This window comes from Mytilus trossulus, unplaced genomic scaffold (genome assembly GCF_036588685.1).
Source record: "Mytilus trossulus isolate FHL-02 unplaced genomic scaffold, PNRI_Mtr1.1.1.hap1 h1tg000244l__unscaffolded, whole genome shotgun sequence".
Taxonomy (NCBI): Eukaryota; Metazoa; Mollusca; class Bivalvia; order Mytilida; family Mytilidae; genus Mytilus; species Mytilus trossulus.
Window position 1 is genome coordinate 664,298 of NW_026963317.1, and position 17,380 is coordinate 681,677.

The following is a 17,380-nucleotide window of genomic DNA, read 5'->3' on the forward strand; positions in this document are numbered from 1 at the left end:
GTATAATAACACATTGATACAGAACTTAAATTGTTAAAATTAAGCTCAAACTGCAAATAACTATTTTTAAACCAGATGCTCCGCAGGGCGTAGCTTTATACGACCGCAGAGGTTGAACCCTGAACGGTTGGGGCAAGTATGGACACAACATTCAAGCTGGATTCCGCTCTAAATTTGGATTGTGATTAAATAGTTGACACAGCATAGGTTTCTGACACAGAATGAATGTATTCAAATGAACTTAAAATTTTTGTTTTCTCTTAGAGCAATTCACTATGCTGTTGAATATTAATCCTCTCAAAAAAATGTTTGAAGAAATTTTCTTTTTATTTATGAAATTTCAAATGAGAAAAATTGAACCCAATTTTTTAATCACATCCCCCTTTCCCTTATTCCAAAACTAATTTCAATTAAAATATTCTAATGGAGTTTGCAACAATTACTACTCATTTAAATACATCATAAAATATTAAGATGTAAAAAAACTGCTTGTTATCACTGAATGGTAAAGATTATTTAAATTTATCAGTTGGTAGTAAAAAGTGAATATACATTGTATATTGTATATAACAAAGATTTAAGTTGATTCTGGACAAAGAAAGATAACTCCAATTAAAAAAAATTCTTGCAGATATTTCTTGCTTACTATACTGGACAAAGAAAGATAACTCTTAATTAAAAAAAAATTTGCAATTTCACAATATTGTGAAATTTGATATTTCTTGCCATTGCACAATACTGTGCAATTGAAAAGACTTGCTATTGCACAATACTTAATATAATAATTTTAGATCCTGATTTGGACCAACTTGAAAACTGGGCCCATAATCAAAAATCTAAGTACATGTTTAGATTCAGCATATCAAAGAGGCCCAAGAATTTAATTTTTGTTAAAATCAAACTTAGTTTAATTTTGGACCCTTTGCACTTTAATTTAGACCAATTTTAAAACTGGACCAAAAATTAAGAATCTACATACACAGTTAGATTTGGCATATCAAAGAACCCCAATTATTCAATTTTTGATGAAATCAAACAATGTTTAATTTTGGACCTCGATTTGGGCCAACTTGAAAACTGGGCCAATAATCAAAAATCTAAGTACATTTTTAGATTCAGCATATCACAGAACCCCAAGGTTTCAATTTTTGTTAAAATCAAACTAAGTTTAATTTTGGACCCTTTGGACCTTAATGTAGACCAATTTGAAAACGGGACCAAAAATTAAGAACCTACATACACAGTTAGATTTGGCATATTAAAGAACCCCAATTATTCAATTTTGATGAAATCAAACAAAGTTTAATTTTGGACCCTTTGGGCCCCTTTTTCCTTAACTGTTGGGACCAAAACTCCCAAAATCAATACCAACCTTCCTTTTGTGGTCATAAACATTGTGTTTAAATTTCATTGATTTCTATTTACTTTAACTAAAGTTATTGTGCGAAAACCAAGAATAATGCTTATTTGGGCCCTTTTTTGGCCCCTAATTCCTAAACTGTTGAAACCAAAACTCCCAAAATCAATCCCAACCTTTCTTTTGTGGTCATAAACCTTGTGTCAAAATTTCATAGATTTCTATTAACTTAAACTAAAGTTATAGTGCGAAAACCAAGAAAATGCTTATTTGGGCCCTTTTTGGCCCCTAATTCCTAAAATGTTGGGACCAAAACTCCCAAAATCAATACCAGCCTTCCTTTTATGGTCATAAACCTTGTGTTAAAATTTCATAGATTTCTATTCACTTTTACTAAAGTTAGAGTGCGAAAACTAAAAGTATTCGGACGACGACGACAACGACGACGACGACGACGACGACGACAACGACGCCAACGTGATAGCAATATACGACGAAAATTTTTTCAAAATTTGCGGTCGTATAAAAATGTTAAAAAAAAAGATTCAATTTTATTGCAAGCTACACTTTCTCCATCAAATCTGGCATGCACTAGCAAGTTTCAAAGTAAATTAATATTTGCATTTAAACTACCAAGAGATATAAAAGATGGTGAAAATTGAAGATTTGTCATCAAGGTTGAACTATATTATAGTCCAAGCGTGGCACTTATCTCATGTTTCCAAGTGGCATAACTCTTTTAAAAAAAAGTCGATCATCCAACATTTTAGAACTCGTCCAAAATATGGCTGATATTAACCTATAATATTAGTTTTTTAAGACAAGAATTGTACCTGTATCCATAAATTTAACATTTCTTAGGGCATAATTCTTTTTAAAAAAATTCCATTGTCCATCATTTTTAAACTTGTTCAAGATATTGCTGATATTATTCTATAATTTAAGTTTTATAATTTTTATGTTTATATGGAAGTAAGAAGATGTGGTGTAACTGCCAATGAGACAGCTCTCCACCAGAGAAAAAATAACGTTGAGGGTTTGCAACGTTCAATCTTCAAAAATTAGCAAACCCATACTTCAATGCAAGTAATATACATGCAAGTCACACAATTATTATTCAACTTTTAAAAATAACATTAGTTTGCAGAGCAAATTATTACATGATTAATTCTGCTAAAGTACAGAACAACTTTTGATATTAAATTGAAAGCATTAATATTGTACATGTATGTGTGATAGATTTAATCTATGTTCAGGATTTACCCTGTATTATTATTATTTTTAGAATCAATGATTAAAATCTATTTTTTTTAAATTGTTACATTTACATGTTTGAGAATAATACTACTCATATAAAATTGATGAAGACCACTTCTGTAATAAATGATTTTTCATTAATTGCTTTTTTATAACATCTTTATGACTACAATTAAAATTTGAAAAAAAATACCTTAAAAGATTCTTATGCATGAACTTGTTTTAAAAAATCAATTAATAAGCATGACAACCATGAAAAAAACAAGAGTGCACACACTGAAATGTCTCGCCTTCTTTACTAATCATTGATATTATGTTGATAGTCCTAAGTATAAAGCTTTATTATAACTGTCACATAAACGTTACATTAACCAAGATAACTAAACAAAGATCAATAAACCATGAAAATGGGGTCAAGGTCAGATGAACCATGCCAGGCTGACATGTACAGCTAACCAGAGTTGGGGTAATTGTAATTATAATCGTTAATCAGCTGTAATTGATTACAATTTTTTCAAGTAATCATTGTAATCATTAATCAGCCAAAAATCTGATAACATGTAATTTAATTTAATCAATTACTTTTTAAAATACCCTGTAATCCTGATTACTTTATGATTACATTCTGATTACAATGAAAAAAATCATTAACTGTGTTTATGGTCTATAAAAAAATTTGTTATTTTTATTCAATTTATATTGAACATGTTTAGATAGTTTGGTTTACTTTTTTTTTATATAAAGCATGAAAATTGGTTTGTATACTTCTAATTCAGTTTAAAAAAAAAAATATTACAGTATTGAAAAGTCATCAATAGCCTAAGAAGAGACATATAATACAAATATATGTTTCTGGCCTTAGTAAAATATATCGTACATTTATTCACAATTTAAAAATGTGCATATAATTTAATGTAATATAATGTGATAAAATTTCTTTTTTTAGCCCATTTTATGAATACACCCGTATTATTACAGCCTTTTGTCATCACAGGCTTTTTCCTATTATTGATAAACCTGAAAATCGTAAAAGACATTTTCTCAAATTAAAATATATAAATAGAGGTATTGATTTTATTAATTTGTCTAGCATATTCAATGACTCTTCTGTCTATAGCTTAATACCTCCATATTTTGATAATATAGAACAACCCATTATTTCGTATTCTTATAAAAAACCGAGCAGAAATTTGATTTTCAATTATACGTCAATTACAACAGACGTCAATATAGAAAATAATGTTCCTTCCACTTGAGATTGCGAAACATCTAGTTTTAAATATGTTCCCTATGGTCATGTTATCACAGGAGACCTCAACATAGTCGATGACCGTGAAGTCATAACTTTTCTAAAGAAAGGACCAAAATACCGTCCTCCATCTACAATAGATTGGAAACAGTGTCGTCAGGTCATTAAAGACGCTCTGTCTGCCTATTGTAAAAATTGGTGCAAACGTGAAAAATCCGATAAAAAATCTTTAGACAGTTATTTGAATAAAATTATGAATACTGTTGATATTCGAATATCTCATTTAGAAAACAATTCTGAAATTAATAATAGGAACCATGATATACCCATTTCTAGAATAAAAAACAAACTCAAGGTACTCGCAGAGCGGTTTGTGTTCGTACCGGCAGACAAGGCAGCAAATAATGTAGTGGTGGTGTGACGCATATACTACACGAAAGTTCTTCAAAACGAAATAATAAATTCCTCTACATTCAGGTCAGTGCGCACCACAGAGAGTCAAATCGTTAACAAGCATACCACTGCCACTGCCCAGCTTAAAGCATCTTCCGAACATTTGAAAGTCCCTACCATGTACTGGTTACCGAAATTACACAAAAAACCATTTAAATTCCGTTTCATCTCCGCTTCGAGTAAGTGTTCTACTACTAATCTATCAGTGCTTCTAACCACCTCCCTTACTACTATCAAAGAACTGGTTATTAACTTTTGTAATAAAGCTTATGAAAATAATGGTATTAATTATTTTTGGAGTGTTAAAAATTCTTTAGAGGTTTTAGATAAAATACATGCTTTCAATGGTCCTTACAATTCTGTTGACAGTTATGATTTTTCTACTCTGTACACTACACTTCCACACAATCTTATAAAGAAAAAGTTTTTGTATTTGATAAAATGGTCTTTCGAAAAATCTCATTGTAATTTTATTTGCTGTAACTCGTTTAAGGCCTTTTTCTGTAACGAAAAAGGAAAGTATGCTAGATACACTTACTGGAAATGTGAGGATATGATTGAAGCTTTAAACTTTCTGCTTGATAACATTTATGTACGTTTCGGCGATAAAGTGTATCGTCAGGTAGTAGGTATTCCTATGGGCACCAACTGTGCCCTTTTAATAGCAGATTTATTTCTATATTGCTATGAATCTCAGTTTATGACCAAACTCAGTAAAGACCCATAATTGTTACATTTGGTTGATACATTCAAAAATACCTACCGTTATCTGGATGATATTTTTTCGTTGAATAATCCAGAGTTCTCTAAATATACTTCAGAAATTTACCCAAACGAACTTACTTTAACTAAATCTAACATAAACAGCAGCAGTTGTCCTTTTCTAGATTTAGACATTTCAATTTCAAACGGGAAACTTCACACTAAAATTTACGACAAAAGAGACGATTTTTCATTTCCTATTGTTAATTTCCCTTTTTTAGACGGCGATGTGCCGTTGGCTCCATCATACGGTGTTTATATATCGCAACTCGTTCGGTTTGCCCGTGTGTGTTCTGATGTCATAGATTTTAACGAACGTAATCAATGCATCACTGGTAAATTGTTGTGTCAGGGATTTCGATACCATAAATTACTTAAAACTTTTACTAAATTCTTTCATAGATACAAAGATTTGATTAGTAAATTTGGCTATACCTGTAGAAAGCTTATTAAAGATGGTATTTCTCATCCTAAATTTTATGGTAATATTGTACTTAAAGCGAGGAAATCACTATGTGATCCTTGTAAACTCATCGAACCTTTAAACAAACTTATAAGTAAGGGTTATCGTACCAATATTGTAATTAGATCTCTGAATATAGTTCACATTGGCACTAATATTGATTTTGTCATTAGCAAATTAAAACATAACTAAATTTCATTATCTTTTGAGGCGAGATGTATAGGGGACACAGCCACGTTAACTTTTATTTCTATAGAAGTCGCTCTTCACTATACTACTACCTGTCGATACATGTATTTTTGGCATTGCACAAGTCATGTCTTCTTTGACTATTAATGACGTTAAAATACTAAATCCCTGTGATGTGTTTTAGTCGATTTTAGTCTCTGATGCATGATTTTTTACTATTAATTGGTTTTGGCTTTTAACTAGCTGTCAGTAACTGCGAGTACTCTCAAATCATATTTTCTTGTTAATTCGACCTGTTGATACTGTTTATAATGCTTTTTTGTCATTTTTTATTTATATGGATCTTGGCTGTATACCAGCTTTGATTATTTGTAATATCTTCAATTTTTCACTTATTCTTACAACATTTGTATAAACTTCAAGATTATAAAAAAACGTTTTTTTTCTAAAGTGAACATTGATTGGTTAAATATTTCTCAGTGTGTTTGAATTTGTTTGATAGCCTTTTGGTCATGACTGTTTGTCTCTAATATTTAATTAACTGTGCATTTGTATTCAGATATCGCAGATCAAATTTATTCGTTCTTTGTGTAATCATACGTTTTTTGATTGAGTTAAGTCTGCTAATTGATATTTTATCGTATGTTTTTATATGTTGTGATGTTATGCTATTGTTTCAGAAAAAGGGAGAAGGTTTGGGCCCATTAAAACGTTTAATCCCGCTGCAAATGTTTGCACCTGTCCTAAGTCAGGAATCTGATGTATAGTAGTTGTCGTTTGTTTATGTAATATATACGTGTTTCTCGTTTTGTTTATATAGATTAGACCGTTGGTTTTCCCGTTTGAATGGTTTTACACTAGTAATTTTGGGGCCCTTTATAGCTTGTTGTTCGGTGTGAGCCAAGGCTCTGTGTTGAAGGCCGTACTTTAACCTATAATGGTTTAATTTTTAAATTGTTATTTGGATGGAGAGTTGTCTCATTGGCACTCACACCACATCTTCCTATATCTATATATATTTGATAATAACTTTTATATTCAAGTAATACTTTTCTTTAACCCTTAATTATAATCTTTTGTTAATGTTGTTATTTTTGTCAACTTTGAATTGACAGGTAGGAAACCAATTAAGGTTTGTTTTTATTACAATTACCAACTGAGTATAGCTGTAGGACAATATATATGGTAAAAGATAAATCAGACATGTGATCATTTATCTAATTAGCACAAATTAATTAAAAGTTGGACAAATATCTTGTTTAAAATAAGCAAATTTGTGTATGTATTTGGACTGTACATGTAAAATGCAATGATTTTTGTCGAGCCTGCAACTTTTGTTGCAGAAAGCTCGACATAGGGATAGTGATACGGCGGCGGCTACCATGGCAGCGGCGGTGTTAGCTCACTTCTTAAAAGCTTGATATTTTAGAAGGTAGAAGACCTGGATGCTTCATACTTTGTATATAGATGCCTCATGTTACAAACTTTCCGTCAGTCCCATGTCCAATGTCCTTGACCTCATTTTCATGGTTCAGTGACTACTTGAAAAAAAAGTTAAGATTTTTTGTAATGTTAAATTCTCTCTTATTATAAGTAATTGGATAACTATATTTGGTATGTGCGTACCTTGCAAGGTCCTCATGTTTGTTAGACAGTTTTCACTTGACCTCGACCTCGACCTCATTTCATGGATCAGCGAACAAGGTTAAGTTTTCGTGGTCAAGTCCATATCTCAGATACTATAAGCAATAGGTCTAATATATTCGGTGTATGGAAGGACTGTAAGGTGTACATGTCCAACTGGCAGGTGTCATCTGACCTTGACCTCATTTTCATGGTTCAGTGGTTATACTTAAGTTTTTTGTGTTTTGGTCTGTTTTTCCTATACTATATGCAATAGGTTTACTATAATTGGTGTATGGAATGATTGTAAGCTGTACATGTCTAGCTTACAGGTGTCATCTGACCTTGACCTCATTTTCATGGTTCAGTGGTCAAAGTTTAGTTATTTAGTTTTTGGTCTATTTTTCTAATACTTTATGCATTAGGTAAACTATATTTGGTGTATGGAAATATTTTATGATCTATATGTTTATTACGCAGGTTTTATTTGACCTTGACCTCATTTTCACGGTCCGTTGCTAAGTTTGAAGTGTTTGTGTTTTGGTCTGTTTTTCTTTATTTATAAGCAATAAGTCAACTATATTTGTTGTATTGAAGAATTGTTAGCTGTACATGTCTGCCTGGCATGGTTCATCTGACCTTGACCTCATTTTTATGGTTCATTGATCAATGTTTCATTATCTTGGTTAATGTTGAGTTTATGTGACAGTTGTAATAAAGCTTTATATTTAGGTCTATCAAGATAGTATCAAGGATTAGTAAAGAAGGCAAGACATTTCTGTGTGTGCACTCTTGTTAGCACTTGTATTTTGTTTACAATTTGATTATACTGGTAAATTCATTTAATCCATACTTTAACTCCCATTAATTGCACCTTTAACACATTTATCAATTAAAATCTAGAATAGGTCAGAAGACAAACAGCAAACGTTTTTTATAAAGCTATATTCAATAGAAGTCAAAATAATTCAGAGATTAATGATGATAACCAGTGACACAATGTTCATGTAGGAATGAAGTGAACTTTTGAGGTTTATTAAAAAGATGAAGTTTGACATTATCATTTGATAATATAGCAAACACAATACTTTCTAATCAAAGAGCAGAATGCTCTGAGGGATACGATTGCCATAGTTTTCATTGACACATGTATAGCAGTTCTGCCAAATTTTCATTGAACAAATGCATGAGATTTGGCCAAAATTCAAAAGATCAAAGAGGAAAGAAATAGATCCAAGAATACTATTGCAAAAAAAGCATGAACATGCGCAAGTCTCAAGCATTTTTGGCCGGTAACCCTGGTACAGCTGGATAGTATTATTCTCTAAACTAATTCAACTGCACATGCAAAATGTAACAATCTGAATAGTCACTCAACTTAAAGAATAGCCAATCCCCGTTACAAGTGTATGAGCCATGAACTTATTGTGTTTTATCGAATTATAGTTATCCTGTACCATTGTAAACTCGTACAATTAAAAAAAAACTTGTACCAATGCAAACTCGTACCATTGCTAACTCGTACCAACTTATTTAAATGCATTCAAATGGTGTTAAATGATGAAGATACATGATATACGTTACTTTCACCCAATACCTCTTAAGTCTGTAAAATGTATATAATTTGAAAGTACAATGACCAATTTGTAGCTTATGTTCCTTGTATATTGGATAGAAAATACTGTGGCAGATGTAGATAATTAAGGTATATACAGTTTCACCCGAAGAAAATTTTTCATGAATAATTAAATCTTAGCAGTTATAGTCAAAATGATTGCCAAAATTATTTTTACTGTCTATAAATAAACGTAACAATGAAATTTAACTGATTCCTGTTAAGGGGGTCTGCATTTTCCCCGCCAAAAAAGCACATGGCTTTCAACAATTGTAAACATAGCATTCAATTTGTGATCATGGATTACAGCTTTAATTAACTTAAATTGGATATATACATATTCAACATGTTCAATTTTAATAAGGTACAGTTAAAGCAATGTTTTAACTTTCCTCTGGATTAAGTTCTACAGTGGTGGATCCAGAACTTTTCCTAAGGGGGAGCCCGCTGACTGACCTAAGAGGGGGCCGGCTCCAGTCATGCTTCAATGATTCCCTTTATTATCAACCAAATTTTTTCCACAAAAAAAAGGGGGGGGGGCTGGATCCGCCTTTGTTCTAGTTTGAAAGATCAGTTAAAACATTAATGCTTTAAAACATTCTTTATTTTTGTCTTAGTTTTCATTTAACTCCTGTGTAAAATTCAAGTAATTCAATTTTATTTCTATTAAGTTTACAAACAGAAACCCATAAAACATCATATTTTTTATATATTTTTCTGAATGTTACGACTTCCCAGTAGTACAAGTTAACTTTTTTGGTTCCAATGCCGTGGTACGAGTTAACTTGCTTCCGTATCTTATCACCGTAATTCTAGGAGGAACCCTAAACTGGACCCCTATTGTGTTCACTTATCGCTACACTGACCTGCGGTGCGAAGCTATATATAGAACGGCGGACCAGTTTAGGAGGAACCCCATTTCTTACTCTTTAATTATTGAAGTTTCTTTGGGTCAGAGGGCAAGACTCCTTTCCGTACACACTCCTCTGTTTACATTGAGATCGTTCTTAATATAAAACGACGTTTACCGGCATTAACGAGTTAATTCTTCTTGACGAATACTTCGAAAAAGGGAGACAACTCGAAACGATAACATGGAAGATTCCATTTCTGCTGAAGGGGTGTTATAGGTAATTTTTACGATGAAACATTTATTTTAATTTAAATTATGCATGTGATTTAAAATTATGCAACAACAATAGCTCTCCATATGCAGACAGACATAGAAAGAATCCCATGAGTTTCAAATTAATCAATGAAGCGGGGAATCACTCAATCTGATACCCCTTGAAATCAGGAAAACTACACGCATGTGGGGTCTCACTAATTAGCGACAAAAAGCGTCAAGAAGCGACAAGAAGAAAAATAATAAGTGACAAAAAGCAACAAGAAGCTATTTAGCGACAAGAATACATTTTGTTATCACATACATTAAAATATTTTTTAGGATTATATTGAAAGATGAAGAAATAAAAAAAAAATCGATGAAGAGATTGTGTACTTTTTATTATCATATTGATAGATGTAGAAATTAAACATGTGTAAGAGCAAAGGAAATGTAAACTCTATAAAATGAAAATAAAAACAAAGATTTGTCACCTTCCTTTTGAAGGATTTAATAAAACAAAAACATGAAATATTATTTCCTTCCTAACTGTACAATTAATTTTTCCTGATAGGACCAACATTAGCTGTGGCTTCACTCTAAGATAATACACAATTAAGAGCAACAAGTGAGATTAACTAGGTGTGTGTCCTTTGTTTTATTGCAACAATAACATCCATTAACACCTTCATCAATTACACGCACCAGAATATAAAATTATTGTACCGAATAGTGAACACCTGTTGAAAACTCAAGATTGTCATCAGTTTCCTTTAATCTTCAATCTATATGCATAAACATGATAAATATCGTTAAATGAGACAATACACTAAATAAAATGATAAAAAATATTCACATTTTAATTATGTTTTCCTCTTGTTTGATTTCAGTTCTTAATTTGTATTTCACAATTTGTGTATGTATTTTCTGGAAAATTATGCACAAATAATGCATTTTGCAAGTTAATTATATATTGTACAAAAATGGTTTTAAAAACAAATAAAAAGACAAAATATACTTCCTGTGATACCTTATAAAATATCATGTAAATAAATGTAGCAACTGAATTCGATTTACAAGTTTCATTTCCCCCCTATCAAAATTAACTTTCATGTCGTTGAAATTGTTTTCTTTTGCATATTTTTTTAATATTTATTTCGAATAAGTAATATAAATAAAAAAATGTTTTCTTGTCGCTAAATAGTTTCTTGTTGCTAATATTATTCTTCTTGTCGCTTCTTGACGCTTTTTGTCTCTACAATTCTTTTTGTCTCTAATTAGTGAGACCACGCATGGACATTAATACATAAACAAACCGTGACTTGCGATTTGGAACAAGAACGTTTATTAAATGATATGATGAATGGTTCTCCATTTATTTATGAGAGTACAGTATCAAATATCAGTTTCATAACGGTAAAATATAGAAATACTCCACTTCAGTTCTTGTGACAGAAATAGAATTATCGATCTCGCAAGTTATCAAAATTTGGGAATTCCCTCTGACGTGTTTCTAAATTTATAAAAACACTAAATATAAATACTGTTTAATTCTGATTTTCCGTATTGTTAAAAACACGCATATAAGTCAAGGAAAATATCACACATGAAGATTATGAGTAAAACATTACAGGAAAGTTGTTTATGTTCAATTGTTTTGCTTGTTTTTACCTTTTAAAGCAAGACAATCATAAGAATCTGAGATGTTGCCGAATGTTTAGAATAAAACGAATGACGTGAGGGAGTGTGTCATAGGGTCAATGGTAAAAGTCTACAGATTGCTTGACAGCAATCGTATCCCAAAAAATGCTATAGTTATATATTAAACGTTTATTCATTCACATCATGCAAAATGTTTTTTTTTCAATTCATTGTAATCAGATGTAATCATGATTACTTTGACAATGTAATCATTAATTTAATCAGACACTTTCAGAACTGATGTAATCATTAATTTAATTTAATCGTACAAATGACGAAGTAATTGTAATTTAATCAATTACATTGAAAGTAATCGGACCCATCTCTGCAGCTAACAATGCTTCCATAAAACAAATATAGTTGACCTAATACATATAGTTTAATAAAAATGGACCAAAACACAAAAACTTAACACTGAGCAATGAACTATGAAAATGAGGTCAAGGTCAAATAAAACCTGCCCGACTAATATATAGATCATAAAATATTTCCATACACTTAATATATTTGACCTATGGCGTATAGTATTTGATAAAAAGACCAAAACTGAAAAAAATAACTTTGACCACTGAACCATGAAAATGAGGTCAAGGTCAGATAACATCTGTCCGCTAGACATGTTAACGTTACAATAATTCCATACAACAAATTTAGTTGACCTATTGCTTAAAGTATGAGAAAAACAGACCAAAACACAAAAACTGAACTATAACCACTGAACCATGAAAATGAGGTCAAGGTCAGATGACACCTGCCAGTTGGACATGAAGCATCCAGGTCTTGCACCTTCTAAAATATAAAGCTTTTAAGAAGTAAGCTAACACCGCTGCCGCCGCCGTAGCCGCCGCCGGATCACTATCCCTAAGTCGAGCTGCAGGCTCGACAAAAAAAACAAGTGTTCACTTCAAAGATCATACATTTATTTACAAATTTCTTTCCAGCAGTCCTTTTTATTAATTTAATGACAGAAGCTTTTCTTTTGAAATCAAACTTTTTGAAGTGAAACACATTGACCTTACACTTAAGTGGGTCAATCATTTAAAAAATCAACATGTAAATTTCAAAACAAAATTGACTAGTTGCAAGAAATCGGTTAACAGATGAACTATTTCTGCTGCAAATTATGATTATAAATTAATTATGCATTACGATGAGCTTTAAATGACTTTTATCAGTAAATAAATTCAACACATTTAATGAATTGTATATTTCATAAACACGATAAAACTGAACCTAACTATGTCAAAATAAAATGTTATAATTACATGTAAAGTCATATGAAACAAGTGACTGGTGAAAAAAAAGTTTATCCTATTTTATATCCATTTTAGGAATTTTAAACCATCAACATGTTCTTGACTTAGAAGATTGCTGATGATGGTTTCATAATATACTGAAGAGATGTTTATACATAGGGATATCCTTAAGATATAGCTACTTACCCAATATAAGCATCAAGATGTTTGTGGAAAATACTTTTAGTAAGTTTAGCCAGGAACAGACTGTCGTTTCCCATTTTGAATTGTGACAATTCTTCTGATAGCTTGATTGTTCTGAAAAGTAATAAAACAAACGTTCGCAATCAAATTTTATGACAACTAATAATTATGAAATTTCAAAATAATAAAAAAAATATATGAAGTACATTTTGTAATTCTTTTCATATAGAAGTTTTACTTGTGATCAGTATAAAACATTTATATTATTATTACACAGTATTTTTCAAATAAATGTAGTACACTTTGAATTAAATTCTTACAATAAATTAATAAGTCATAAAATACAATACAAAAATGAAGTGACTTTACTTTAAATATTTAAAATTGACTAACCTGGTGTACAGTTTATACAAGCTGTCTAAGTAAACCTCAGGATCTATTTCATTGTCAAGTTTGGAATAAATGTATTTCTGAAATTAAAATTTGAAAGACTTATTTACATTTCATATTTAAGTATTAGATTGATGGTAATTATAATTTATAGCTCCACCTAACTACTATTTTCTGAAGATAAAAAAAACCCAGATTAAACAGCACTTTTTCCTTTTAAAAAACAACATGTTTTTTTCATGGGCACCCATTTTTTATAAAAGAAAAAAAAGTAATTCAATTGATATTTGATTATGTGGTTTGGATAAATTTGCATTCAAGTCTACAAGAGATTTATATTTTGATGAGCAAATGAATAATGAGTATATATGTGCAAGTTGATTTAAAGGTTAACTACCAAAAAGTCCAATCTGAAAAGTACGGACTTAACACTCTAACATTTCTATGTATTTTTGATGTGAAATAGGGGGCCAAATTGAAATATGACCGATAATTTTAAAAGTTCACATCACAATAAGATGTATACCAATTTTAAATTAATTCATGGTAAAAACTTTAACTCTAAACTTTATAACCAGATACAGGATGAACCAATGGATAGGTGAATGGATGAACAGAAATGCAATGACCAGAAAACATAATGTCCCCCTTCTATCATGACAGGTGATCATCTCAAATACTAATTTCAGAGATGAACACTACTTTTAAATGGATGTAGTCTCACCTGTAATTTATTGTGATAGATATTCTGTACAAACTTTGCCATGACAGCATCATGATTACTGAACACTTCTGTTATAAGTTCATTAGTTCTACTACAACATGGTACAATATCATCAAACAGGTCTGCTTTGTAGAATGCATTCTGTAAAATAACATAATCTTGAAGTTAAAAAACTGTAAGTAAAGGAGATTTTACAACAAGAAAACATTGTTTCATTGCAGACTAAGTTTCAAATCAATATTGTGCACACCTGAAGATTTGTTTGTGACGAGTATGCAAGTTAGTAGTGCTCACAAACTATAAAACTCCACTTCATTGTGTGTCTGTCCCAAGCCATAATATATAAAAAAAGAAGATGTGGTATGATTGCCAATCAGACAACTATCCACAAAGGACCAAAATGACCCAGACATTAACAGCTATAGGTCACTGTACGGCCTTCAACAATGAGCAAAGCCCATACCACATAGTCAGCTATAAAAGCCTGTAATCCAGACATAATATATTGGTTGCTGTCTGCAATAATTGTTTTTCTTTTAATTGACGTAGAAATCATGCCTGCTTTCCACAAGCAAATCTAAAACTAAAATTGAGTGTACTTTACCTGGCATAATGACCTGTTCACGAATTATAAGATTAACTTAAGTCTTTATTTGTGATGTGCAGGACAGCATGCTGGTTTTCTCTTTTGAATAGTTTCATATTTTGTTGTTGTCTTTGGGTCTTTTATATCTTACTATATAAGTGTTGCTCATTTTTCAATGACAAACAGTGAACTGTCATTTTTCACACCTTTGTCATTTAATTCAAATATATAAGAACAGTAATTTTTGTCTCTCAAAAATCAAAATGAAATATAGTGCAAATGTTATAGGCCAGTAAATGTTATCATTGAATAAGTCTTGAGAAAATACTACAAATGCATATAGATTACACATTACAACTTGACAATACCATGCTTTATGACAGATCTGATATCAATGGTTGATGGTAAGCAATCTGACAAAATTATAAGAAAAACATCAAATTCAAACGTAAGCAGATGTCTACCATATTTCAATATTAATTTTTAAATTTTCTTCCCTTAAAACTTTAGTTATGCTATGAAACTTATATTGTTTATAATATTAACTTTCGATGAAATTTTAGTTTGTAAACAACTTACCCTCTGAGCTTCTTCAATAAATGCATCAATACACTGGCCATATCCCTACAAAATACATTTTTTTTTTGTCACTTTAACATTTCAGAAAATTACATTTTCCCAAATGGTTTTCTTTAAACATTTTGTGCACACATGTGATAGATTATGAATAAATTGCATGTCAGATGTAGGTCATTGTCATGTTTTTTAGGAAGTTCAAATCATACTCGCATTGGATTTCATGAATGTTTTACTAGAATTCAATTGGTGTAAATGAAATGACATGTGAACATCATTGTAACATGGTCTCATAAACGATATAAATTTGTTAAAAGCCTGTTTCTTTAAAATAAAAGTAAGACTTATAAAATTTGTTCAGTAATCAAGTAAGTTAAAATACAAATGAATATCATGCAGTTTTTTTTAGAAATGTTGTGGTGAGTGGACAACGATACACTTATAAACTTCTGAATGAGTCACCAGTGTTCAATTGGTCACCATGTACAATAATTGATTATAATTTTGTCATAAGAACCAAAGCATTGCATGGTAAAACTCATGATTGTGAAAATCATTAAAACAATGTATCATAAACAACAATACAAATTTGTTGAGAACTGATTTCTTAAAATATAAATGAGATTTATAACATTTGTTTAGTAATCAAGTAAGTAAATATACAAACAAATATCATTCAGTTCTAAGAAGAGTGGCGATAAGCTGGAGAAATTATAATTGGAACTCTATGGATATAACTAATGAATACCTGACAAAAAGTAAAAATTAAGTGTGGCAAACATTCTTAACATTCTATTATTTTACACATGTATAATTACAAACCTTAAAATTAGATAAAACCATAGCAACCCTTTTCATTTTCTTCTTATCCCCTTCAGTGTGAGCCTTTGTAAATTCCTTAATCAATTCACTCTCAATGTTATTGTATTTGTCTGGAATGAATGCAAATAGAACATTAATGTAAACAGTTTAGTGATCATTAATTATAATAAGGTTATGGGGACTATATTAACAAATCAGACAAATTAAAAGGTATGTATGGCAAACCATTACTTATCCATACCAACGGTTTTATCTAAAAAAAAAAAATACTATTACAATGTAGTTAATAGCAAACGTATAAAAACCAGTTAATTCTTTTCAAACTTTTTTTGTTTAGTAACCAACTACATTTATTTAGGTCTAAAGAAATACCAGCATATAGAGGTAAAAATTAAATAATATGATTTCTTTGAATAACAAACATACAACAAACAACAATATATCATACTTATTAGATATTAAATACACTTGTTGATGTAAAGGAGGTTTTATAAAAAAATTAATAAAAAATAAAAAATAATATCTCTCTCCATACCCATGGAAGTAAAAATGTTAAGTTTTTTGGTTGTATGATAAGGCAATCACAGATTGTATGTCATAATATTTTTTTAAGTTTAATATTATACATCTTTTTATCTGATTATAAGAACAATTATAAATTGAAACAGTTGTAGATACATACCCCAAATCTTCTTTCTTGCATTGTCATAACTATACAAATGTAAATGAAATTGCTTTAAAGTGAAATGATACATCTACCTAACAGTAAGATTCCATATCTATTTATAGATGGAAAATAGTTTTGTTTATTCAAATTCAATACATCTTAAACTTTTAAGTGTACACATAAATATGTCTAGTTAAATATTTAAAAAATCTCCATGTATTTTTTTAGAAAACCAAAACTTTAATAATGTGCTGAAGCATGATATCATATATTCTATATACAAGATTTCTATGTATTTGCTAAGTTTTTGGTCAGTCTCACCTGATATCATTTATTTTAGTTTATTGTAGTCTCTTGTAAACTCAATGTCATACATGTGATGGACTGTGAAACTCAGATCAG

At 30.4% G+C, this 17,380-nt stretch overlaps 1 protein-coding gene across 1 annotated transcript in view; it reads right to left on the reverse strand.

Moving 5' to 3' along the window:
* LOC134701544 (exocyst complex component 5-like) overlaps positions 1–17,380 on the reverse strand; it is a 36,332-nt gene that overhangs the window by 14,441 nt on the left and 4,511 nt on the right. Inside the window, exons 5-10 of the mRNA XM_063562694.1 lie at positions 16,994–17,022; positions 16,312–16,421; positions 15,493–15,537; positions 14,328–14,468; positions 13,607–13,683; positions 13,217–13,327 (exon numbers count right to left, since the gene is read on the reverse strand). Of these exons, the coding sequence (XP_063418764.1) occupies positions 13,217–13,327; positions 13,607–13,683; positions 14,328–14,468; positions 15,493–15,537; positions 16,312–16,421; positions 16,994–17,022 (513 nt within the window). The remainder of the gene's footprint in view (positions 1–13,216; positions 13,328–13,606; positions 13,684–14,327; positions 14,469–15,492; positions 15,538–16,311; positions 16,422–16,993; positions 17,023–17,380) is intronic.